Here is a 26,857-nt window from a genome sequence, read left to right as displayed (position 1 = left end):
TTGACTATTCCACATAGTATCCAGAAGTCATTCCTTTAAGAAACCCCACATCCAAGGCAATAGCAAAAGAACTACTCCAGGTTTTTGCCAGAGTGGGCATCCCTAAGGAGATCCTGACAGACCAAGGAACCCTGTTTATGTCAAAATTAATGAAAGACTTATGTACCCTACTCTGCATCCAGGCCATACAGACCTCAGTCTACCATCCACAAACAGATGGACTGGTCGAGCGGTTTAACCGTACCCTTAAAAGTATGATCTGGAGGTGGTAGCACAGGATGGAAAAGACTGGGATACCCTTCTACCGTATCTAATGTTTGCTATATGGGGAAATCCCCCAGGCATCCACTGGTTTCTCTCCCTTTGAACTACTATACGGACGCCACCCACGCGGAATATTAGATATTGCCAAGGAAGATTGGGAAGAATAACCCAATCCAGGAAAGCATGTCATTGAGCATGTGACACAGATGAGAGAGCGAATAACTTGAGTAACCCCTATAGTACGAGAACATTTGGAAAAAGCACAAGAGGCCTCGCAGACATATTACAACCGTCAGGCGAAAGTACGGAGATTTCAGCCGGGGGAACGGATAATGGTGCTAGTACCAACAGCAGAAAGCAAACTCCTAGCCAGCTGGCATGGACCATATGAGATAGTGGAAGCCATTGAGGAGGTGGACTATAAGGTCAGACAACTAGACCGCCGAAGGCCAGAGCAAATCTACCACATCAACTTACTGAAGTCCTGGCGTGACCGAGAGACATGCCTGATCATTCGGAGAGCTCCACCCCAGACTGACGACCCACAGGGGCAGGTGAAAATATCTTCTGAGTTAACTCCAGAACAACGAACAGAGGTCATTAGTATGATCCAATGGAACCAGGACGTGTTCTGTACACAGCTGGGCCTTACAACAGTGGTCCAACATCATATTGCTACTGGTCCCGGAGTAATGGTGACGATAAGACCATACCAAATATCGGAAGCTAAAAGGGAAGAAATTAGGACAGAAGTGAAGAAGATGCTGGAACTTGGGGTTATTGAAGAATCCCACAGCCAGTGGTCCAGCCCTATCGTCCTAGTCCCCAAGCCTGATGGCACCCTGAGGTTTTGCAACGACTTCTGGAAGTTGAATGATGTATCCCAATTCAATGCCTATCAGATACCCATGCATTGACGAGCTAGTTGATCAGTTAGGCAAGGCCCAACACCTAACCACTCTGGACCTGACCAAAGGATATTGGCAAATTCCCCTGGCTGAGAATGCCAAGGAACAGAGTGCCTTCTCTACAGCCGATGGCCTGTTCCAAAACACTGTCCTTCCTTTCGGACTCCATGGGGCCCGTGCAACATTCCAACGACTTATGGACAAATTGCTGTGACCCCATGCTGTGACCCCATGCCTATCTAGACGACATAGTCATCCATAGCCCTGACAGGGAAACGCACCTCAGAAAAGTAGAAGCTGTATTAGACGCCCTGCAGAAGGCTGGCCTCACTGCCAACCCTCTCAAATGTGTGATAGGACTACCTGAGGCCAGATACCTCGGGTATGTAGTAGGGAGAGGTTTGGTGAAACCCCAATGCAACAAAGTAGAGGCAATACAAAGTTGGCCTTGACCAGTCCACAAAAAGCAGGTCAGAGCATTTCTAGGGATAGTAGGATACTATCGGAGATTCATCCCTCATTTTGCCACAAGAGCAGGGCCATTGACTGATTTGATAAAGGCTTGAGGCCCTGAGATAGTAAAGTGGACTGATGTGGCAGAAGGAGCATTTGCAGATTTAAGGACAGCCCTTTGCTGCCATCCAGTACTCATAGCCCCAGACTTAGAGAAGGAATTCATCCTACAAACAGATGCCTTGGAGGTAGGGCTAGGAGCTGTCCTTTCGCAGATGGTAGGGGAGGAGGAACACCCAATCTTGTACCTCAGCCGGAAACTCCTCCCCAAGGAACAAAAGTACGTCGTCATTGAAAAAGAATGTCTGGCGGTAAAATGGGCTATGGAGACTCTCCACTACTACCTACTGGGGCGGCGTGACAGACCACGCCCCACTCCAGTGGATGCACAGAAACAAGGAGAAGAATGCAAGAGTGACTAGGTGGTTCTTATCCCTGCAGCCCTTCCATTTCCGGGTACAGCATAGGGCTGGAAGCCAACATGGCAATGCTGATCGCCTATCACGACAGCACTGCCTCTTATCCCAAGTAGTCCCATGGTGTTGAGCGGGGGCAGGAGGAAAGGATATGTGATACAGTATGGCCAGAGGGCAGCAGGAGAGTGTCAGAAGGGAGCCTTATTCCCTGTAGAGGGAAGAAAGTTTGCAAAAGATTAATTAAAGCACCTGAAGCCAATTAGAGCACCTAAAGCTGGTCACCTGATAAACCCTCCTCCCCCGATTCAATCAGACAAGGGAAGGAGTTGAAGCAGAGGAGAGTTTGGAGAAGTGCTGTGGTGGGCTAAGAAGACCAAGACCCTAGGTAAAGGGACACCTGATTTGTGCAGAGGGAGGGCAGGAAGCCCCACAAACTGAAGGGCAGGAGAGGAAAGTAGCCCAGGGGAAGGAACTGCTAGTTCAAGTGGTTTACTGCTATCCCTAGGGCCCCTGGGCTGGGACCTGGAGTAGAGGGTGGGCCCGGGTCCCTCCCTCTCCACTCCCCTCCTCTAGGACACTAGTGGGGCAGTTAATACTCCAGTTCAGCGGTAAGAAATGGTGCCCTGAACCCTCCCCAAGAAGAGAGAGCGCGAGACCCATCAAAGTAGTGCCGGTAATTTGCCCCACACACACACACACACACACACACATACATATATACACACACCCACACCCACACGTGCATGCACACGTGGATATTTACTCTTGTATATTTTAATATTTGTGCAACTATACAGAGCCTGGACTAGTGCTCCTGAAATAAGAACATATGAATGGCCCTACTGGGTCAGACCAAAGGTCCATCTAGCCCAGTATCCTGTCTTCCGACAGTGGCCAGTGCCAGGTGCCCCAGCAGGAATGAACAGAACAGGTAATCATCAAGTGATCCATCCCCTGTCGTTCATTCCCAGCTTCTGGCAAACAGAGGTTAGGGACAGCATTCCTGCCCATCCTGGCTAATAGCCATTGATGGATCTATCCTCCATGAATTTATCTAGTTCTTTTTTGAACCCTGTTATGGTCTTGGCCTTCACAACATCCTCCGGCAAAGAGTTCCACAGGTTGACTGTGCACTGTGTGAAGAAATACTTCCCTTTATTTGTTTTAAACCTGCTGCCTATTCATTTCATTTGGTGACCCCTAATTCTTGTGTTATGAGAAGTAGTAAACAACACTTCCTTATCTGCTTTCTCTACACCAGTCATGGTTTTATAGACCTCAGTCATATCTCCCCTTAGCCGACTCTTTTCCAAGGTGAAAAGTCCCAGTCTTATTAATCTCTCCTCATATGGAAGCCTACACAACCTAATAATTTTTGTTGCCCTTTTCTGAACCTTTTCCAATTCCAATATATCTTTTTTGAGATGGGGTGACCACATCTGCACACAGTATTCAAGATGTGGGTGTACCATGGATTTATATAGAGGCAACATGATATTTTCTGTCCTATTATCTGTCCCTTTCTTAATTATTCCCAGCATTCTGTTTGCTTTTTTGACTGCTGCTGCACATTGAGTGGATGTTTTCAGAGAACTATCCATAATGACTCCGAGATCTCTTTCCTGAGTGGTAACAGCTAATTTAGACCCCATCATTTTATATGTATAGTTGGGATTATGCTTTCCAATGTGCATCACTTTGCATTTATCAACATTAAATAGATCTAAAAAATGAAATAGAACTTTCAGCAATATGACACTTCATATTTTTAAAATATGATCTGGAAAAGATTGTTTATAAATCCTCTTTTGTCATAGCTGGAAGATGACAAAGTCTGATCGCCAACAGATCTGGCCATTAGATTCCTTTCAAACATTACAGTCTGCTCTCCAGCTATGAGTCATCTTCACCCGAGTAAATAGTGAAAATAACTAGGATATTAGAAAAGGAGAAATAGATAAAAAGAGAATCTGTTAGCAATACTTTTTGTAGCAAGCAGATGCTAGAATGCTTTTTCACCTGTTACATAATCTGTGTGACTCACAACAATGTGTATGTAACATTTAGTACAAAAGGGAATAGCCATAAATGCAAAGAACATTTTTGCAATCTCAGGAGTTGTTCACAAAGGAGGAAATCTATAGTTTTGTGTTTTAAGTTCTTTAATTTAGGGCTGCATGCTTATCTGGTTGGTTTTTATTTTCTTCTTCTCATGTGTTTTATCACAACTTATTAATAGCAGGGAAAACCCTGTTGGTTAAAATCTTTTTTCCTCAGAGCTGTTTTATGCAACCAGTCAATATAAGCTATTACCACTGTGTTTGCATTATTGACTGTTTTCAGTGGCACTCAATTCATGGGGTAGCTTTTAACAACATGCTGACCGAACACAGAAAAGTAAGCAACGCCTAGCTTACTAACTGTAAAAACTTAGTAATATAATGGGCCCTGAATGGCTCTCCCCAGTTCTGTCCCTGGTGGGGGACCCTATGCACACAGATCTCACACTGCTGCATGGAAAAAGGAGCTTTGTTACCTCCATGGCATCATCCCCATGCTATTGTGGATTCCGAGACAGAACTTTGTGGAGGTGGGCTGGAAGATGAATGCCAGTCAGGGGCAAGAATGTGAAGGATATTCTTCATCTCTTCCCCCCACCTCTTCTGGCCCCGTACAAGTTCCTTGGAAAAAATGCCTCAGCATTAATTTCCACAGCAATTTCCAGCATCTCTTACCGTTTTATAAGGGGACTGTCCTGCATGAAAAGTCATTCCTTGGCTACTCCCCCACTTTTGTATAGGCATATGTGTATGGGCAGGAGGGTTGGCAGTGGTACCATGGTGATCTGGGATGTACCATGAAGCTGTATTTCCCCTCAGGGACCCTCAGCGTGACATGAAGCTGGGATGTACCATGAAGCTGTATTTCCCCTCAGGGACCCTCAGCGTGACATGTGAATTACACTTATCTGTTCTCCGTCACCCCAGATAAGGGGGAAACAACATGGAAAAATGCAAAACTACCAGGAGTTGGCCCATGGGCTCTAACATTTTCAGCATAAGAACACTAATGTTAATCAACAGCTGTAAAGTACATGTAGTTTTGGAAGGGCACAAATGTTTTTAGTTAAGCCAGACTCCACTTTGCTGTAGTAACAACCTCCGTTCTTCTAGCTGGAGTTACAGCCCTAGATATTCTTTCTCCTTTATCTAGCAATCATTAAGAGGTTTTGTTTTGAGCGGAACACTATAAAGTTCCAATACACAGTGATCCCTTCCAGGTGGAATTATGTTTAGAAATATTCTAGTCTCGAATAGCAGATTCAGCGTGTGGTCAGAAATCTTATGTGTTTTACTATAGCATGTAGGAGCCCCAGCTCTGGGCCAGGATCCCATTGTGCTAGGCACTGTACAAATAAAGGCCAAAAGACAGCTTATGTGCACCCTGGTGTGTGTGTCACTCTGGTTAGCAGAACAATGGCATGTCATAGCAATAGCTGGTTTATTAATACTTCAGTTCCAAGTACAGCAAAGTGGATTTTTTTGTTTTTGAATAATTAGGAGTGACCTCAGACCGTACAGAAGCTAATGGAATGTTTCCCATTGACTTCAAAGGGGTTGGAATTCACCCTAGGACAAGAGATCAGAGATCAGCATCTATGTGCGCAAGTCACAAATTCAAACATTTGAGTGCGATTACACAGTGTGTGTAGGCTACTTAATAATCCCCAAATAGTCCCAGTTCTATTACATTTTGCCCTGGGAGTTTGGTAGGTTTAAGACAAACTTGCAGAACAATGAGCTGGCTCTAAAGACGCTCCCTGTTCGGTGTGTGTTCATCCTCTGCCAAGCTCCAGAGCTGGATGTTTTCATGTACATTTAAAAATGAAACACATGTATTAAGTTTTTCAGTCATTTATCCTGCTGAAGTGGTTTAGCACCATTTGAAATCATATTTTTTTCACTTACGTAGCTCTTGGCACACAAATTGGAGGAGACGGACACAAGGTCATTCTATCCCCCGCCTTCCCTGTGAGGCCCCAGCACTTACTTTGGTGCTGCTCATCTTGATTTGGTCTCCTCCTGTTTTCCTGGCCATATCTGAGCTCCCTGGCTGTGTTCCTGCGGGGCTCCTCGAAGCAGTGTTTTCAGGACCCACTTCTCATCATTCTGTTCTCTACACTTTATTCCCTCTTCAGTTGTCATTCTTCTTTTCACCCAAATCCTCTTAATCTCAAACAGTTGTGTTTCGTCTTCTCCCTCAACATGCCCCCCTCCTTCATTCCCCCTCAGTTCCCCCAAACTCATTCCTCTGTCGAGCAAACTTTTTCTCCCCTGACTTCTGCCTTGCCCTCAAATCCTCCTAAACTTTCTTTCTTTCCCAGGTCCTAAGTCTCTCTTCTCTTTTCCCTTCCAATCCTACAGTCTTTTCAATCTATTTATATTTATATACAGGCACCCATCACTCTGATATCTTACCTCCTCCTCCTCCTCAAATGCTTCTCCTCTCCCTCATTTCCCCAGTCTTTTACCTACCCTTCCATATCCCAGATTCTCCTCCCTCCTCCATATTTTTAGCTCCTCAAATCACCGTTCTCCCTTCCCCACATCCCTCACTTTTTTCTTTCTCACCCCAAATCTCCTTCATTCCTCTCCCTTTGTTCTTTCTCCCTCCAAATACTTCTCTTCTCCCCCTGCTAACAATGTCCCTTGTGATGGGGTATACAAACACCACACTAGACCTTGGGGTTAATGAGCTAATGTGGGCTTAGGTGGCTCTGCCCTGTCACATCTGGGAGAAATGTCAGGATTGGAGAGAGAGTCCCAGCTCAGTTGATGGATGACCAGAAGGGAGAGTTGCACTTTACTCCTGGAGAGGCCTGACTGAAGGTAGGAGTTCCCCCAGCTGACCTCTGCCCTATGGCCCCTGTCTGAAGACAGGGAGGGCCAAATGCTGACTCACCTTGAGGGAACCATTCTCCTCTATCACCTGTGAACTCAGTATATTTATGTTAATTCTCCTTGTTTTTTGTTTGTTGATTACCCCAGAAAGGGAGAGACTTTAAAATCAGCTGGCTGGAGGGCCAAGTCACAGGAAGAGGCAGACCTCTGTAAGCCTGGAGTGATTTTCGACCAGAGAGTGAGCTGCTATTCCACAGATGGCCACAAGATGCGCTAGTGGCTAGACAACCGCTTTATAACTGGCAGAGACTATGGTCATCCTTCCTATGTCTGAAGAGGAGGGGGGAGGAGTGACGGACCTAGATGGTCAAACACCCTAGACCTAGGGATGTGGGTTGATAGGATGGTGGCAATATGGACCTAGACGGTCTTCTCAAATGGCTGACCAAATCTCAAATGGCTGCCCAGCATCAACACATGGTCTCGGACTTTAGGGAACAACAGCAGGAACAGCAACAAATGCTGGTCCAACAGGTAATGGCCCCAGTGCAGCCACAGGGACTCCCTGGGGTTCCCCTCCAGGAGCTGTAGGCCTGGGCCCAGTGCCATGCCAGTGAAATTCACAAAGATGGGCCCTGAAGGCGACCCAGAGTCTTTCCTGGTAATCTTTGAGTAAGTGACTATGGCAATCCAGTGGCCACCTTACCAGTGGGCCACCTTGTTGGCTCCTTACCTAATGGGGCTAGGCCCCACATGGTGGCCAAGAAATTTAAGAGACCTATGCTAGCGGTGGTTAAAGTTGGACACTTGTCAAGGTGGCTGAGCTCATTGTGGTGGAGCCTTTTGCCCATATACTCCCAGCTGGAGGTAGGGAGTGGGCGCTCAAACACCAAAGAACCTAGCCAATTCTGTAACTGTGGGTCTTTGAGATGTGATGCAGAGGTGTATTCCACTTAGCTGTGTGTGCGCCCAGGGCACTGGAGCCGGAGAATTTTGCCTAGCAGTGCCGTAGAGGGGCAGCACTTGCAATCAAAGCTTGCAACTCTCTCGCTCTCCTTGCAGCTGTTGTGAAATGCAGTTTTTTGACATAGGAGAGGAAAAGGCCAGGATGTCAAAGACTTGAATGGAGGTCCCATGAGAGCTGCTAAGACTGTGTTAAGGTCCCACAAGGGAATTGGTTCCCACACTGGAAGATGGAGACATAAGAAAATAAGACAAAGGATTCCTTTCAAGAATCTCGCCACCATACCATTGGAAAACATTGATCTTCCATGAATGGATGGTTAAAAGATTGTGATTGCCACTAGATGCATCCTCAATGAACTAAGCATAAGACCGGACAACTGAAGATGTCTTGGATACTAGCCAGTGTTGGCTGAACTCCGTGGGCCAATGACCACGTTGAAAAAGGCTTCCACTTTGCCGAATAGGCCATCCCGGTAGAGGGTTTTCTACTACTGAGTAGGACCTGTTGAACAGCTGCCAAACATTGCTCTTCCTCCTAATTCAACCATAGAGCAGCCATGCCATAAGATGCAGGGAGCTGAGTGCAGGATGTAAAGTGCGACCATGATTCTGTATGAGAAAGTCATAATGGGGGAAGGGATATGGGGTCTGAACTGACAGTGCAAGAAAGTTAGAAAACTAGCAGTGCCTTGGCCATGCCAGGGCAATGAGAATGAGGTTGTCCCAATCCACTTTCAGCATGAGGATGACCTGTGCAATGATAGAGGTCAGAGGAAAAGTGTACAGGAGAGTTGACTGCAAGCTGAGGTGGAAGGCGTTGGTCAGGGAGCCCCCCTTGAGAGCAGAACAAATGGCATTTCCTGTTCCTTGTAGAGAACAGTTTGATTGTTGGGATGCCCCACTCTGCAAAGATGACTCTCAGAGCACTGGGCTTCAGAGAAAAAAATATTGCTGAAATGGTCCGTGAGATGATTCTGGGCCCCAGGCAAGTGATTAGCTTATAGAAGTGATACTCTTGTTAATGCAGAACTGCCACAACCTAATCACCTCTTGGCAGAGCACCCTTGCTTGTTCACGTAATACATCACAGTGGTATTGTTGGTAAGTATGTGAACACTTGATGCAATCTACGAAAGTGAGACAGGCATTATAGATGGGCCCAAGCTCCAGACCATTGATATGCAGTGAAGCTGCCTGCTCTGACCACAGGCCCTGAACCTTCAGCAACCCCAGATGCACTCCCCAATGTATCAGGGAGGTGTCAATGACACCAGTTCTGGTTAAGGACTGGGCAAAGGGAATGCCTTGACATACTTCCCCTCAACCATCCACCGCTGCAAGGAATCCAGAATCAATGGAGGAAGGTTGAAACTGCAGACTGAGACAAAGGCAGCAAATTGTCTGGAAATGGTCAGTAAGCAGAAAACATCTTGAATTTGTAGAGTCTATTAGGACCACAATGAACTCAATTTTTCTGGGTGGGGACCAGCATTGACTTTCCAGTGTTTAGGATGAGACCCAGAGTTGAGTAAATGCAGTGTAATGTGTACATGAGAGAGGACTTTTTCCCTGGACCTGCATCTAAGTAGCCATTTGCCCAGAAATGGGAAGACGTGGATTCCCCAGCTCCGGAAGTATGCCATCAGCATGATCACACATTTGGTAAAAACCTGGGGGCAAAAGACAGACTGAAGGGAAGGACCACATATTAAAAATGGCAGTTTGCCACAATGAACAGGAGAAATCTTCTGTGCTTTGGGAGAATGTCCTCATGGAATTAAGCGTCCTGAAGATCCAGAGCAGTCATTCTGAGACAACATGGCAAGGCTAGTTGATGGGGTGACCATATGGAACCTCATGTATCTGATATATTTGTTGAGGTTGCAGAAGTCAAGAATAAGTATTACTCCTCTCTTGGATTTGGGAACCAGGAAGCACTGGGAATAGAAGCCCTGACCCCGGTGTTCTAGAAGAACTTCCTTCACTGTTCCCAAGGCCAGTAAAGAGTAGACCAGCTCAAGAAGCAGTATCTTGTGAGAGGGGTCCTCCCTGGGGAGGGATGGAGAGGAATTGGATAGCATAGCCCAACCTGATGGTGCTTAGGACGCAGCTGTCAGTTGTAACAGAGTGCCAAACATTGCATGAGCAAGCCAACCAGTCCCTGAACAGAGGTCAGGTAAAGGAAGTGACAACGGGACTAATGCTCTGGACCAAGAAGTCAAAATGGACACGTGAGGGGCGATGGGGATGGGTGTGATGACTGGCTGAACCCTAGACCCAACTGCCTTCTCAGGGAACTATGCCCCTTTCTGGGGTAATCCTGCTGTCTCGAGGGAGGGAAAGGCTTCCCAAAGGTGCATTGTGGATAGTATTTTGCTGCTGCTGGCCACCAAAGTGGTGCCTCTACATTGCTAGTGTATACACCCCCAAGGAATATTGAGTGGCCCAAGAGTCCTTAAAAGAGTGCAGGGTCTTGTCTGAAAACAACCCCCTGCTGTCAAAGGGAAAATTGTGACCTGTGGACCACCAGTGGTCCAGGAGCTCCATTCAGGTGGTCTGCGGATAGTTCCCTCTAAGGTGCACGCCTGGGTGGCTGCACATGAGAGAATGAAGGGCCACCCACCTACTTAGTGGAGTCGTGCAGGCGTGGCTGCACCAATTAGGTGCCTGGACCCTGGAGCAGACACACATGTAAGGTGAGGTGATGGCCTTGGGGGGAATTAAGGGGTAGGTGGGAGGGCAGTGGGGTAAGAAGAGAGGGAGGAGGGAATTTGGGATGTGTAGGGCTGCGGCGGCCAGAGAAAGACGTGACTTTCCCCAGCTCCAGGGCTGTAGCTGCTGAGGAGAGACCGCCCTTCCTCTGAACCTCAGCTCTGTGGCTGCTGTGGTGAGGGAGAGACTCTCCCACTCCTTCCCAGCCCCAGCTAGGTGGCTGCTGTGGCCGGGGAGAGAGAGGGCACATCCATCACATTAGAAATGTAAGACTACTGATATTAAAATATGAGTTGTGTGCTTTTATTTGTAGAACAAAAAACATTTATTATTATTACTTTTTTTATATAGCGCTTTTATCCAAAGTGTTTTGCAATAGTTAGCTAACGGAACAAACAACATTTGGAAAGATCATTAAGTTGTCTGCCAAGACCCTCCGTAATTTTCAAGTGGTCTGCGAAAAAAAAGTTTGAGAACCACTTCTCTATGGCCTGCAGCACATCTCGAGCAATGCCCAAATTCTGCAGCCAGGACGCCCTTCTGTCACGAAGTTTGGGGGAGACAGGGCCCTGCACCCCCCACTTCCTGCAATTCACCGTGACTCTCAGCCAGCCAGTAGAACAGAAGGTTTATTAGATGACAGGAACACAGTCCAAATCAGAGCTTGTAGGTACAGACAACAGGATCCCTCGGTCAGGTCCATCTGGGGGACAGGGAGCTTAGGGAGGCCAGAGCCCATCTGAGCCTCCCTCCATTTCCCCAGCCAGCTCAAAAACTGAAACTCTCCAGCCCCTCCTCTCCTTTGTCTCTTTCCAGGGCCAGGAGGCCACCTGATCTTTGTCCTCCAACACCTTCATTTGGCACCTTGCAGAGGAGGAGGGGCCCAGGCCATCAGTTGCCAGGAGACAGGGTGTTGGCTATTTTCTGTGTAGACAGCATCACACTGGCCCTCTAGGGCTCTGCAACAATCACACACCCCATCCTACTACCTAGATACTTAAGGTTTTCTCCAAATACTGTGTGGGTGCCTCAGTTTCCCCCATGCCTTTCTTAAGAACATTCCCACTTCGTCACACCTTCTCATGGTCACGGCAGAAACCATACTGTGGCAGAAGTGTCTGCAGCATCCAGCACAGACTGCAACAATGTCTTGGCCACTACACAGCCTTCGTTGACAAATGCCTGAAATTCCTCTCTGGAGGTTTCAGGCAGCTGGTCTGCAAACTTAGACATGGCCGTCCAATTTACAAAGTCATACTTAGACAATGATGCCTGCTGGTTTTCAATCCACATTTGCAGGGATGAGGAGGTATAAATCTTCCTGCCCATTAAATCCATCCTGTCGGAGTCTTTGCCCTAAGGAGTGGACTTAAATATGCTCTCTGGGCCCTATCGTTTGTTGTGGCTATGACTGGGGAGTTTGGGGCCAGATAGAAGTACAAACCCTCAAATCCCTGCATTGGGACAAAGTAGCATTTCTCTGTGTGCTTTGCAGTAGGCAATACCAAAGCTGGCATGCTCCAGAGGGCCTTTTCAGGCTCTAGGAGTGCATCGCTGATAGGGAGGTCTACTCTCCCAGGAGCAGATGGCTGAAGGATATCCACTAACGTATGGGTTTTCTCCTGCATGAATTACGCCTGAATGCCCAGGGAAGCAGCCATGTACCACAAAAGGTCCTGGTAGGCCTTAAAATCCTCTGGCTTTAGAGCAGAGGAATAGCCAGGCACTGCTACATCGTCCTGGGATGAAGAAGGGGCTGTTAACTGTGCCAAGGCTCCCTTTCCTGGACTGGTGGAGCTGGAAGGGGCATGGGAATATTTAACTAAATACAACTAACACTGATGTAACTAACACTAAGGGTACTACTAACTATATGCAACTAGAAAAAACACTAAAATAGTGAGAGGTTGAGGTTAAAACCACACAGAGCTCTGACTCCAGCCAAGGGCTGTAAGAAGGAACTGAGGCGGGTCGGGATTGCACTGCCTTATAGAATCATAGACTCATAGAAGATTAGGTTGGAAGGGACCTCAGGAGCTCATCTAGCCCCAGCTCAAAGCAGGACCAACCCCAACTAAATCATCCTAGCCAGGGCTTTGTCAAGTCGGGCCTTAAAAACCTCTTAAGGATGGAGATTCCACCATCTCCCTAGGTAACCCATTCCAGTGCTTCACCACCCTCCATGGAAATAGTTTTTCCTAATATCAAGCCTAGACCTTCCTGACTGCACTTGAGACCATTGCTTCTTGTTATGTCATCAGCCACCACTGAAAACAGCCTAGCTCCATCCTCTTTGGAACCCCGCTTCAGGTAGTTGGAGGCTGCTATCAAATCCTCCTTTACTCTTCTCTTCCGCAGACTAAATAAACCTTGTTCCCTCAGCCTCTCCTCCTAAATCATATGTCTCAGTCCCCTAATAATTTTTGTTGCTCTCCCCTGGACTCTCTCCAATTTGTCCACATCCTTTCTGTAGTGGGAGGCCCAAAACCAGATGCAGTACTCCAGATGTGGCCTCACGCATGCTGAATAGAGGGAAATAATCACTTCCCTTGATCTGCTGGCAATGCTTCTACCAATTGGGGATTGGTCCTGCTTTGAGCAGGGGGTTGGTTGGACTAGATGACCTCCTGAGGTCCCTTCCAACCTTGATATTCTATGATTCTAAATGCAGCCCAATATGCCACTAGCCTTCTTGGCAACAAGGGCAAACTGTTGACTCCTATCCAGCTTCTCGTCCACTGTAATCCCCAGGTCCTTTTCTGCAGAACTGCTGCTTAGCCAGTCGGTCCCCAGCCTGTAGCGGTGCATGGGATTCTTCTGTCCTAAGTGCAGGACTCTGCATTTGTCCTCGTTGAACCTAATCAGATTTCTTTTGGCCCAATCCTCCAATTTGTCTAGGTCACTCTTGACCCTATCCCTACCCTCCAGCGTATCTACCTCTCCCACCAGCTTAGTGTCATCAGCGAGCTTGCTTAGGGTGCAATCCATCCCATCATCCAGATCATTAATGAAGATGTTAAACAAAATTGGCCCCAGGACCAATCCCTGGGGCACTCTGCATGATACCAGCTGCCAACTAGACATTGAGCCGTTGATCACTACCCGCTGAGCCTGACAATCTAGCCAGCCTTCTATCCACTTTATAGTCCATTCATCCAAACCATACTTCTTTAACTTGTTGGCAAGAATACTGTGGGAGAAGCTTTGCTAAAGTCAAGATATATCACGTCCACCACTTTCCCCATATCCACAGAGCCAGTTATCTCACCACAGAAGGCAATCAGGTTGGTCAGACATGACCTGCCCTTGGTGAATCCATGTTGACTGTTCCTGATCACCTTCCTCTCCTCCAAGTGCTTCAAAATGGATTCCTTGAGTACCTGCACCATGATTTTTCCAGACTGAAGTGAGGCTGACTGGTCTGTAGTTCCCCAGATTCTCCTTATTCCCTTTTTTTAAAGATGGGCACTATATTTGCCTTTTTTCAATCATCCGGGATCTCCCCTGATCACTATGAGTTTTCAAAGATAATGGCCAATGGTTCTGCAATCACAACAACCAACTCCCTCAGCACCCTCGGGTGCATCTCATCCAGCCCTATGGACTTGTGCATGTCCAGCTTTTCTAAATAGTCTTTAACCTGTTCTTTCACCACTGAGGGTTGCTCACCTCCTCCCCATACTGCGCTGCCCATTGCAGCAGTCTGGGGGCTGACCTTGTCTTTGAAGACCAAGGCAAAAAAAGCATTGAATACTTCAGCTTTTTCCACATCATCTGTCACTAGGTTGCTTCCCCCATACAGTAAGGGTCCCACACTTTCCCAGACCACCTTCTTGTTGCTAACATACCCATAGAAACCCTTCTTGTTACCCTTCACATCCCTTGCTAGCTGCAACTCCAATTGTGCTTTGGCCTTCCTGATTACATCCCTGCATGTTCGAGCAGTTTTTTTTATACTCCTCCCTAGTCATCTGTCCAAGTTTTCACTTCTTATAAGCTTCTTTTTTGTGTTTAAGCTTACTGAAGATTTCTCTTATATAGCCAGGGGAGGGGCTATGGCCACGAGGCATGAGCACTGCCCTACTGCTAGGCAAAATTCTCCAGCTCTGGTGTGCAGGGCACTCATACACCTAAGTAGAATATACGGCTGTATTTACTCGAACTCCTGTCTGGCTATTGACATGGCTTTGGCTGCATCACATGAGTGACTGCTTGAGGCCAAGGGGCCCCTTGACTTAAGGGAGAACCTATTCAGAGGAATTGGTGGTCTTATGGCATGGTTTTGGAAATGCCAGCCTCTAAAAGGCCCAGCAGATTGCAGGGTCCTAGACTGGCCTCTGGTGGGAAACTCTGGCATCTTAGGACCCAGCCTGGAGAATCGTCCCTGCAGTCTCCTCCACAGGAAGGTAGGGGTTGGAAGCAGATGAGTCACATAAGGAAGGGCCACCTTGAACATCAGGCTCGGGTTCAAGGCCTACTTGGACAGCAGTGGGGTTTGTTTTTCATGGGGGTGCGCAGGCCACTAGCCTCGCAAGTGCCTCTATATTGAATGTGCTTCTAGGTTTGGGACTCTTTCTACAGTATATTCATGGAGATGTTAAATCCTATCCCAGTGGATGCATGCAATTGACTGTTGGGGATATAGGAATTCCCTTGTAGGTGGGCTGGCCTCAACACTAACCTACTTCATTATCTTGGGGTGGGATTAGGAGCATTTCTCAGAGGTACTGAGAGGACTTCAGACAGGCCCAGAGGGGTTAAATGAGGTGATCCTGGGAGAAGGGAGTCTCAAAACCCTGGGATGTTGGACACACAGGTGTAGGTGAGGAGCTGGACCATGGAGAAGGATGGGGGTCTGGCTGAGAGGAAGCTCTCCCAGAAGGGCCACCTAACAATGAAACTGTTTGCCCCCTTTTTCCCCCAGAGGAGAGGGCATCCTAACTAGAGGCACCAACTTCATCAAGGATCAGAGGGAGGATGAAATCTTGAGCCTAAGACCTGCTACCTTCTGGGAGTCCCAGAGTGAGCAGAGCAGTACACCCGATTTGAGCTTCGCATGGAGCGACTGGAGAAAGACCAACTAATGAATCTGTTTGGTTGGAACTCCGTGTTCACTGGCCTCAGAGGTGTGAGAACATGTGATTGGCTCTTTCTATCCCCTCTGCGGGCCAACTCTCCGATGAGAAGACCCTGACCCGGATTCTGGACTGATTTTTTCTTGGCCTCAGATTAATCAAAACTTAAAGACTTCTGCAGCTCCTGTCCCAAATGCAAACTCATAGGACATAAAGGGGTGAAATAATTCCCTCTAGTCCAGTGGTGGGGAACCTGCAGGCTGCACGCGGTCCATCAGGGTAATCCGCTTCCCACAGCTCCCATTGCCCCTGAACGGTGAACTGCAGCCATTGGGAGCTGTGGGTGGCTGTGCAAATGTAAACAACTGGTCTGGCGGCCCACTAGTGGATTACCCTGACAGGCCGCAGATTTCCCACCACTGCTCTAGTCCCACTTCCTGTAGTAGGCATCCCATTTGAAAGGACAGGGATGAAACTTGTTGGACCCTTTAATGTTTTTATACTCAGCTGCACCTTTTTTATAGTTGATTACATCACCTGATATCCTGAGGCAATCCCACTGTGTTCCCACCAACGCAAAGAGCTGCTAGAAATCTTTGCCAGAGTCTGGGTACCTCAGGAGAGCCTCATGGATCAAGGCACCGACTTTACATCTTGGCTGTTGAAAGAGGTGTGTGATTTGCTAAAAATGACAACTCTACATACATCTGTCTGTCATCCGTAAATGGATGGTCTAGTTCAATCATTCAACCAGATCCTGAAAAGGATAAATGCTAAGGAACCCTGTCACTGATATCAGCTCATCCCTTTGCTTTTATTTGCTTTTTGAGAGGTTCCCCAATCATTTAGTGCAGTGGCGCTCAAACTTTTTTCTGGTGACCCACATAGCAAGTCTCTGAGTGTGACCCCCCCCTTATAAATTATAAATACTTTTAAATATATTTAACACTATTATAAATGCTGGAGGCAAAGCGGGGTTAGGGGTGGAGGCTGACTGCTCGTGACCCCCCATGTAATAACCTGAGGGGTCCTGACCCCATTTGAGACCCCCATATCAAATGGATTATTTCTTTTTGAACTTTTATATGGGAGACAACCCCAGGGATTCTTGACATGGTCTGTGAGAAGTGGGAAGAAAAAAAATTCCGAGGACAGAGACAGTTGTATAATATGTACCAAAGCTCTGTGAGGGGCTTAAAACCCTAGGGACCTGCACCAAAGGATACCTCTTCAGTGGCCAACAGGCCCAGGAGCAAGCCTATAACAAAGGAGCACGTATGTGCATATTTAAGTCAGGTGATTGGGTGGTACTTCTAGAGTCCAAGCTATTTGTTACATAGCCATTTGAAGTAGTCCCCTAAGTTGGGCCAGTTAACTATGAGATCCGGCAGCCTTCTGAGAGGAAGTTGCTCAGATTTACCATATTAAACTGACGCCATGGAAGGAGTGTGAGAGTGTATGTTTTACTCCTTATCTCCTTGAGCCAAGTTGGGGCTCCAAGTATTCCCTTCTCTGGACCCAGATCATATACAGATCAGGGGAAACCGCCATCTGGAGCAGAGGGCCCAAGTGAGAAGCCTAGTGAAAGCCTTCCCAACAACATTTGTCTTCCAGTCCAGATGGACACCTCTCATGCAACACCATACCCAAAGAGCTGGGGCAACTTGTTGCGGAAAACCCCTGGCTGCTCCCATCGAAAATGTGGGATGCTGTGAAGCAAAAGAATCCAGGTCATGTTGGAATGAGGGGGTCACTGAAGAATCCTGCGGTGGCTGGAAAAGTCCAATTATATTTGTACCCCTGCCCCAAGTGGATGAATTATTAGACTGTCTGGGTGCGGCCCAGTATATCACAGTGTTAGCTCTAACCAAGGTATACTGGCAGATCCCACTCACACTGGAATCACCAGAGAAAACAGCCTTTGCCTGTCCTTTGGCCTGTATCGTTGTAGGACTATGACTTTGACCTCTGTGGTAACCCAGCAATGTTCCAACAGCTCATAGATCTAGTCTTCAACCACATGGCTCATCTATAGCAGCAGATTTAGATATAGGCATCTACAGCCAAAGTTGGGAGGAACACCTAGCAGAAGTCATTGCCATAGTTTGGTCCCTATAAGACACTGGGCTAGCTGCAAACCCTACAAAGTGTAAGGCTGGAAGAGAAGAGACCACGTACCTGGGATATCCTTTGGGGAAAGGCCAGGTCCAGTCCCTCGTGAACCAAGCCCATCCCCTCAAAATATGACCTACCCCAACCAAGAAGAAACACATCAAAAGGTTTCTGGGGCTTGTGGTTTAATGCTGTGGATTCATGCCAGCGTTTTTGGGGATAGTGCCCTCCCTACCCCCCAAGAGCCTAGTTAAGGCTAGCCCCAAGAAAGTTCACTGGTCTGATGCCTGCAAAAAGGCCTTTCAGACATTGAAAGACCTCCCTATGCAAAGAACCTGTCCTGTTCACGTCTGACTTCTCAAAAGACGTCATTTTGCAAACCAATGCCTCAGAAGTGGGACTAGGGGCAATGCCATCTAGCACTCTTCCTGAGCTGTGAATGGTTCCTGGGTGTGGGGGGCATAGTCAGTGTTGGAAAAGGAAGGGTTGGCTGTGAAATGGACTGTGGACTCTCTCTCTCTCTCTGATATCACCTCTTAGAAAAATCCATTCAACCTTGTCACTGATCATGCCCCCTTGAGGTGGTTAAACGACACAAAAAAAATGAACCCCCAGCTTATGCGCTGATATCTGTCTCTCCAGCTCTACACCTCCCAAATTCAACATATGGTGATTTTTTTTCCCCTGCCATCCCTAGGAAGTGTGTGTGGGGGGGCACAGTCTGCTGGCCCAGTTCTCTGGCTGCCATCTCAATGGGGAGGGTGTGTGATGGGGTATACAACTCCCCCCCACTAGACAACATGGGGTTAATTATCTAATGTGGGCTCAGGTGTCAGGATTGGAGGGATGAGCGTAAGAGGGAGAGCCCCAGCTTAGTTGATTGCAGCCTACAGAAAAGAATAGATCTTCAGTGATCATCTCCTGAAGAGAGGGGCTGGATGAAGATAGAAGCTCCTCCGCTGACCGGTGCCCGACAGTCCCTCCCTGACGAAAGGGAGGGCCAGCTGCTGATGCACTTAGAATCATTCTCTGTTTCCAGTGAACTCAGTTTATTTGCATTAATTCCCCTTATTTTTTGTTCAAGGCCAACTCTGGAAGGGGACAGACTTTAAAGTGACCTGGCCGGAGAGCCAAGTCACAGGAAGAAACAGACCACCACAGGCCCAGAGCCACCGTCGGGAGGAGAGCTGCTACTTCGTGCATGGCCATAAGAAGGAGCTAGTGGTGAGCCAACTGCTTTGCTCCCTTCAGATGTATAACCACCATATTTGATCTCATAGACAACTGGGGGCATGCGGAGGAGGCCTGTGGAAATGGTGTTGCGAATTTGTCCCTTCAGTACGATAGCAAAGCACTGAAACCATCTACTGTAAATGTAAATCAAAGCAATTGTGTTGCTTTTTACAGGACTTAAATCGCTAGGAGCACTGAAGTCTCGCCCCTGTGAAATGGTATTGCTACTCATCTCATGTTGCTCTTCCTACAGCAGTAGACCCTGCACTGTCAAGGCTTCACAAACACTAGTCTAAGCAGAATCAGTTACTGTGGTCACAAGTAAAACGGAAGGCACTGACCACTATTTATGCAGGCTGTTGTGTGGTACACAACACAATTTATGCAGGCTGTTGTGTGGTACACAATTTCTCAGCTAAATGTGACTATATAAGCATCTTTTCCTAGTGGATAGAGGTCTGGATTGGGACTCTACCATTGGTGACTGGTAAGACATTGGGGACTTGGAAAAGTCACTTCACCTTCCTGTGTTTTAGAATCTGTAAAATGGGGACAATGATCCTGATCTCCCTTTGTAAAGTGCTCTGAGAGCTCTGGGATAAAATGTTCTATAAGAGCTAGGTATAGTAAATAAAATACCAGATACTTTCAGAGTTATTCTAATCCTCTGGAAAATGCCCCCCAAATATACCATAGCAGCAAAGTTAAATAAAGGGCCCCAACTACAGAGCACAGTGGTGTAATTATCCCAGGATTATTGCAAACAAATTTGATTACTGAACTGAATTTAATAAAAATAGTTTGCTGTGTATGGTCTCAGGACTCCAGATCCTCTGAAGGGTTTGTTCTGTGTATGTTTTGAATTAGAATCTAAATCTAGCTCTGGGTCAAAACTTTGCACTTGGACCCTATTGCTATTATGGCTGAAACTAACCCCCCTCCCTGCATCCAGAGCCAAACACCTGCAAACTTTGGAGTGTTTGAAATTCAGGGCAAAAATTTTCAAGAACAGGTGTCTGAAGTTAGGATTCTGATTTTCAAAATTGCTTCAGTGGGACCTATTACCTCAGGCTACTTAGGGGCCTAATTGAGGACTGAGGCACCTAGTTTTGAAAACCTTGTTCCCAATCTGCCTTTCGTGGCTTAGGCCCCTATATAATTTATCTAATTTAGGGTCATGAAGAGGTTGATAAAGGAAATCTCAGTGAAAGTGAGTTATATTTTTGCAGTTTTAAATACCCTTTACATGGTGTTTTTCAGTGAAACTAATACAGCTTGCACATGATTTAGTTGGGGATTGGTCCTGCTTTGAGCAGGGGGTTGGACTAGATGACCTCCTGAGGTCCCTTCCAACCCTGATATTCTATGATTAGAAAAGGGGACATATCTTCTCCTGAATTTACTGGTTTGTATCAGAGGGGAGACCAGGTCATGGAAATACCATGCAGTGTATTTTATAAATCTGGAATTCAGCTCTAATTATCTTCTGCATAAAAAGAGCATCATCGCCCCTTCCCCAACTTTGATTTAAATTACAACAAAATCAGAGGCCAGTCTCCCAGAGGCAGCTTAAAAACAGTAAATTGTTTTTCCTCTATTTGTTGCTCCTTTTTAATTTATATTAAACTCACAAGCTACAAATGTAAAATGTAAACACGATATGGTTCTCTACCTTTCCTAGTGTAGTCTGGTAAATCGGGTGCAAGGGATGGAGGAAGGATAGAGTTGTGGAAGCCCACTCTAATGAGCAAGAATGAATGTGCAGTACAGGGTACTTTTTTCCCAGGAGCTCATGTGTTCATTTCTCAAGTCCAAAAATAATAATCACAGCACACAAACCAACGTAAATCAAGAATCCCCAGAGGACTCTTTAGTCTTCCCTGTTGGAGTTAGCTGCAGCAATCTGTCCATTCTTCCTCATGATCTTATCAAGGACATTTGTAGTGGATCTCACAATTCAAATATCAGATTTTTCATAAAGGTGACAGGGTTTCACTGGGAATAGTTATCTGCCTTTTGCAGCCTCTATACACAGAGGTTTCAGTCATGTATACTATCACAAAAGAAAGACTACAGTAGCTATTCAAATCACTAATCATATATGGGAGTGTAGCAAGGCGGTGTGGTTCCCCACCACCCCGCAGAGGGAGGAACCTCCCCAGACACCAAAGTGGGCGGAGCCAGTGGATCCTGCGCCCGTCCCCCAGAGGTCAAGACGCAGGACAGGGAGTATAAAAGCCCAATCCCAGAGCTCACTTGGTCCGCAGCCGCCGGAGAGGCCAGACGCCTGTGGCCTGGCTCCAGCCTGGGTGACCCCGGCAATCCACGGCCCACCCCAGGACTGGCTGGACCGGCCAATGCTGACCGGTGCATGGAGGAGATGCCAAGCCTACCCCTCGCCAGCTACCTGGAGGAATCCATGGTGCTGGAGCCCTCTGAGGACACCACCCTGACCCAGGTACCCTACGAGGGGGAGTCAGGAAGTAGCCTGGGGGCAGCTGACCCTAGTCTGGCTGCAGCACTGCCAGAACCCATGTCAGTGAGTGGCAGCCAGGATCCACACTGATGCAGCAGAGGGTCTTTTGCTGCTGCTAGGGCCCCAGGCTGGGACACAGTGGAATGGGTGGGCCTGCGTCGCCCCCTGCCACCCACTCTCCCTAGTTGCTCAAAGCCAGGAGCCTGGGGTTTGCTACTGAACTATTAGCTCAGCCCCTGCCTGCAGGCCTGAGCTTCTGACTGTTTGTTTGCTGCCCTGCTCTGACCCAGGGCCTGGGCTTACCTAGAACTATTTTGCACAGTCCCTGTCTGAAGGTCTGGGCCATCGACTGGCCAACCCAGCAGAGTGTGTGTAGCGAGGCGGTGTGGTGCCCCATCACCCCTCAGAGGGCTGAGTCCCCTTACTGGGGGACTGAATGAATTAAGTATAGGTTTGAAAATTAGGATACAGTCATACAGAGCAACAGCCTTAGAGTGTGAAAATGAGCCAAATGGGAGACTGGGCCACGGACACAAACACATGCATTTCCAGTGCAGTAACATAAGTTCCATGTTGTCATGTCACCAGTGAATTTGGCCCAGCATGGCTAAGTAGCATGCGATGAATTTGACTTCTTGGAGAATGATGGGGGGAGGGTGCGGAGAACAGAATTATTGGGCTCTCAGTTCAATTTGAAAGAGTAGAGATTAGTCATAAGGAAAGAAAAATGAACAAGCACGGAGCAAGCTTTCATAGGAGATTAGCCTCTTTAGGAACACCTTCCTCTTCAAAAAGCCCTTTCCACCATCAGAATAACACAACAGTAATTTCCCCTGCACCCAACCCTCCCCCCATTAGCCTGAAACACATGAACCTAAACAAAAAGTAAATCAATGAAATCTAAATGGTCAGAACCAAAAAAAGGGAAAAGTGGCAGAGACTCTATGAACTCCCCTAGGGACTAGGTTGTTGATTTTTACATTGAAGATGCTTAGGTACTACGGGCAGCAGTATGAAGTCCTTAAGGCAGATAGAAGTAAAGTTTTTTATTCCTCCCCCAATCCTATCTGTTCCTTGGGCTGTCCCCATTAAAAGTCTAGTATTCGGGAGAATAGACCTGCTTTCCATTCACTTCCTCGAGAGGTACCCATAAAGTACTAATATGTCTGTATTGTTTGCAGATGGCACTTGCTAGTTTTCTGCACAGAAAAACACCAGGATTTGTGCATTGCAGAATTTGAGAGAGATGCTGCAGATGTTTCAACTACAGTAGGTTAGCACACCAATCCCTTATTCTGTTTCACACTCTCTGTTCTTCAACCTCTTCACTGTTTCTGTGAATACTAAACCAGAGGATTTGAAAATGTTATTTCTTAAAGACTTAGTTAATCTCCTTTCATTTGCTCCTTGTTTAGTAGCTGACCTTCGATAGGAGGACAATGTACTGTGCCATCTTCTCTGACTCACTGAGCTACTGAAGAATCATTTTTATATCCTTCATAACCATATCTTAATATACAGTAACTAAGAATGTTAATATGACTTGAAAGCAGAGTGTATACCTGCAGGCTTGTTACTCTTATCAGAATAATTTGTTGTACAGCCTACTTTACTATAGTTCTTAGCTACTGTGTAGTATCATTACATACATGTCAATGTTTGTGTAAATAAATATTTCTAGGCTTGTTATGGAAATGGCTTATGCTATGTACCTGAGCGCATGGTTTTGATAATGTAAGCCCACAGGCCAGTGTTCACATTGAATCCACTTTTTCTTTCGATGTCCCACCACTAAAGTGGAAGTCTCTTTAGTTTCTTTTTATCTGATGGGAAGATAGAGTTCTTTATCATTCTCTGCTCCTTTGTCTATGTGCTAGGAAGACCTGATAACTGAGACTTTGACAATCTTTGGTGACTCAAAACTGTCCATTTGATAGTATCTCTGTATTGTGGACATTGAATATATTGTGTAATCAGATAAATTCATATAATGTAATTACACAAATAAGAAAGTGCGCATAGCTGGAAAAGATGTCACTGTAACAATGTCATTCTGTTCCCATAGTTGTAGAAAAAGTTCCTCTTCATCCCCAGATTCAAAGGGTGTCTTGAATTTTGAGAATTAGGCAGGGAAAGCTACTGTAGTTTAAATGTGATCAAGCAAACACGTTCTCCTCTGTTGCTGCCTAAATCCTTCACTTGTTACTGGGGGGATTTACATATGAATTGTTAGAACTTCACATTCACAGTACTGTAGAAATACTTCATGTCACTTTAATCTCAGTTTTGAAGATATGAAGAGTATTGTGTGGTAAAAAGTGGTAGGGGAATAAAAGGTGGTTTAGAGATCTATCAGTTTCAAAAATGTTTGACAATATGTATCTCTGTTCATTATACCCAGAAACTTATTTTTTCATTGTTAAACTTTTTAGAGAAGGGCTTATTGTGTAGACAAGAGACATTCTTGCAGCTTTATAAAGGTAGAGTTAATTCAAAACATAGACTGGAGCAACTGCTCCTAAAATATATATTTCTATTAAAGGGAAGCTCCTGAAAACTCAGCACCAATTGGTAACAACTAAGAGGGAGTAAAACTCTGTAGTGACCTACTCATTAGACAACCCTGCTGGCTTTAATGGAGTTTTATATGCTGTGTTTAGTCTGTGTAGAAATACATAAAAATCCTATTTGTGAAGAGAAAGGAAGAACACCTATAGCAGGAAGCTATCCACCAGTTTTAACTTTCTTTCACTTTGAAGTGATACATTCCTTGGGTAAAATCCTGACTCTATTGAAAACAAGGGCCAAATTCCCTTGGACTTCCAAGGAGCCAGGCTTCTGCCCATTCTCTTGGCAGATGATAGAAGACATTTTTCCAGGAAAAATATCTGCAGTATACTGTTCGCATGAACAGAAAAACCCACCTGCAACTCTTAATAACCAACTTTTTATTAGAGCAAATACAGTTGTGGAAACTGTACATTTTTTGGGTTCAAGACTTTTATAAATAGAGAAACTCCTACATAAAGAGTTCATTTTTTTTCACAGCAAGAAACTTTAAATAGACAAAGTGACATTATTAAGTACATTGGCAGGCTTCATGTGCTGTCCGAAATGTAGTGTACAGTATAACAACCAATTATAAATAGCCTTTCATGTAAAATACAGCTGTGCACATTTTAGAAAAATACCAACAATTTTTGAGCTTTGTTTTAGAAAAGCTTATAAATCATACATATTTATAAATTGTAGTAACATGCTTAAATTTATAAACATTTTCAGAAGCTGATTGTTACCCCATTATTTGCAGAGCATAAAGTATTTTAAATAAACATTGAATAAGAATTAAATGTCAGTTACAAAATTAGTTCTCTTTGTAAGGAGACATGGGGTGGGCAGGAGCATTTATCCCTTACATCAAGGTTTATAGTAACTTTAAAATGTGTTCTCATTTAAAAATTACTTTCTTAAATTTAAAAGTAAAACATGATTTTACTTCTTTTTAAAAATAAATAAATATACCAGTTATTTTCATTTGCTCTCTTTCTGCTTTCTTCCACACTGGTCAAACCACAGGATTCTCAACATACTTTTGCATAAAACAGTGTTATTGTTCTGCACTGAGCTGTATCAGGCTACACAATATTCATTCCATACCTATGTTACTTTATGTGCTGCATCAAAAGATACCTAATGTAGCTTTTAAGAAACTTCTCCATTAAATCATGCAAACAATTACAAAGTTTACAAACATGTTCAAAAACTAAAAATTATGAAATCTTTTCTAATAGAGATAAAATAAACCATATTCCAAGCCCTTTTCTATTTTTGATTTGAAGGTAAATATTTTAATTTAAAATGATCACACCACATAAACTTCTGTAAGTAAAGAAGCATGCTTTTGAGTAATACAGGGTACAGTAATTACAGTGTAATGGCACATGAAAAAGCACTGATCACATCAGCATAACACAGGACTATAAAACAACTTAAGACAAATGTTCCAAATCAAAATTTCTGTGACTCTTTCTTGTTTTGTTTTGTTGAGGTAAAATTATCTACGGACTTTAAAGACATTAAAGCCATCAAATTGATTAAACAATTATTTCAATGGATCTAAACGCTCTACCTGAATGTATTCAACACAAAGCTAGTATTTTAAAATTAATAATATTTTTGTATGTAGTAACTAGCTTAGTTTCATTGGCATTAATGTCCACTTGGACAAGACTTGACTTTAACTGCTGGCAAAAATCCCAATATTAAAATATAATCATTCAAATAACCAATTACCACAAAACTGGTGCCGGAGAAAAACCACACAAAACTTCAATCCTATTTCTCAAAATATTCTGCCTCCTTTTTCTAACGTACTGGTACTCCCTGAAGACTCTCATGGTATTATAAATTGGCTTGCTATTGACACAAGCATTTGAGCATTTTTTGGAAGCTATAAAGGACAGCTTAAAACTTCGCCATTACTGTATATTACCTGCTAAACCTTAATAATTTAGGAAAACAAGTTTCAAGAATTGTACCTTCAGATAAAAAAATATATATACTGTATGTATAACAGAGTTTAGCTTCTCTGCTGCTAGATGCAACTAGTACATTTCTCCAGGTTGCTCTACATACTATATTATGGCTATACATCAGGTTTAAACAACAGCGAAAACAGAATCATGCACTAGCAAATGAAATTCAATCTCCCCGACCATTGCAGGAGATGTTAAAAGCAGCAGGTAATGGAATAAGACTGGTGAGTGATGCTGCTAACTATTTCTTCTAATGAGATAGGAGTGAACGCTGGAATCACTTCCACAGCAACTGAATCCTCTGACCACATTCCTCTGGCAGTCGTTTTCCGATCTCCCTACTAAAAACATCAGACGGTAAAATAATAAGGCAGCTGTTAGCTTTCATCAACAAAAAGTGCAGCTCCGTACATTTCCAGTTTAGTCACACACTGCTGGAACAGATGGAGTAGCCAATGCACTTCACTGGTTGGGCTGCTTCAGCAGATTTTTGTTGTTGTTTTCCAACATGGCTGCTTGCTTCAGCTTCCAGAGGACCCCAAAGCCACAAATCATCAGTAGAGAAACTGATCAGGCCCCTGGCTGAATTTTCCAAGTGTCATCTCTCTTGCGTCCCATCCTAATTCCAAGCCTCCTTCCCTGTGTCTGAGTACGACTGGTGCCATTTAAAAGGCTGATGAGACAACTGCAGAGAATTGTGGGCTAACACCACTAGTTGTCATGACTTCACTGAAGGGTCAAAACAA

At 45.4% G+C, this 26,857-nt stretch overlaps 1 protein-coding gene and 1 long non-coding RNA gene across 6 annotated transcripts in view; one reads left to right on the top strand and one right to left on the bottom strand.

Annotated features, from left to right (window-relative positions):
- The window catches only part of LOC140906601 (uncharacterized), a 49,806-nt gene extending 26,352 nt beyond the window's left edge, over positions 1 to 23,454 (top strand). Inside the window, exons 2-3 of the long non-coding RNA XR_012157163.1 lie at positions 18,952 to 19,091; positions 22,758 to 23,454. This is a non-coding gene — a long non-coding RNA (uncharacterized lncRNA). The remainder of the gene's footprint in view (positions 1 to 18,951; positions 19,092 to 22,757) is intronic.
- Positions 23,455 to 25,141: 1,687 nt separating this feature from the next.
- JPH1 (junctophilin 1) overlaps positions 25,142 to 26,857 on the bottom strand; it is a 115,664-nt gene continuing 113,948 nt past the window's right edge. For all 5 annotated transcript variants that reach the window (XM_073330778.1, XM_073330773.1, XM_073330774.1 and 2 more), the window contains one exon: positions 25,142 to 26,840. Coding sequence is in view for 1 of the 5 variants with exons in the window: in XM_073330774.1 (XP_073186875.1) it covers positions 26,838 to 26,840 (3 nt within the window). In the remaining 4 variants the exon portion in view is untranslated. The remainder of the gene's footprint in view (positions 26,841 to 26,857) is intronic.

This window comes from Lepidochelys kempii, chromosome 2, assembly GCF_965140265.1.
Source record: "Lepidochelys kempii isolate rLepKem1 chromosome 2, rLepKem1.hap2, whole genome shotgun sequence".
Taxonomy (NCBI): domain Eukaryota; kingdom Metazoa; phylum Chordata; order Testudines; family Cheloniidae; genus Lepidochelys; species Lepidochelys kempii.
This window is presented reverse-complemented; position numbering and strand designations above follow the sequence as displayed.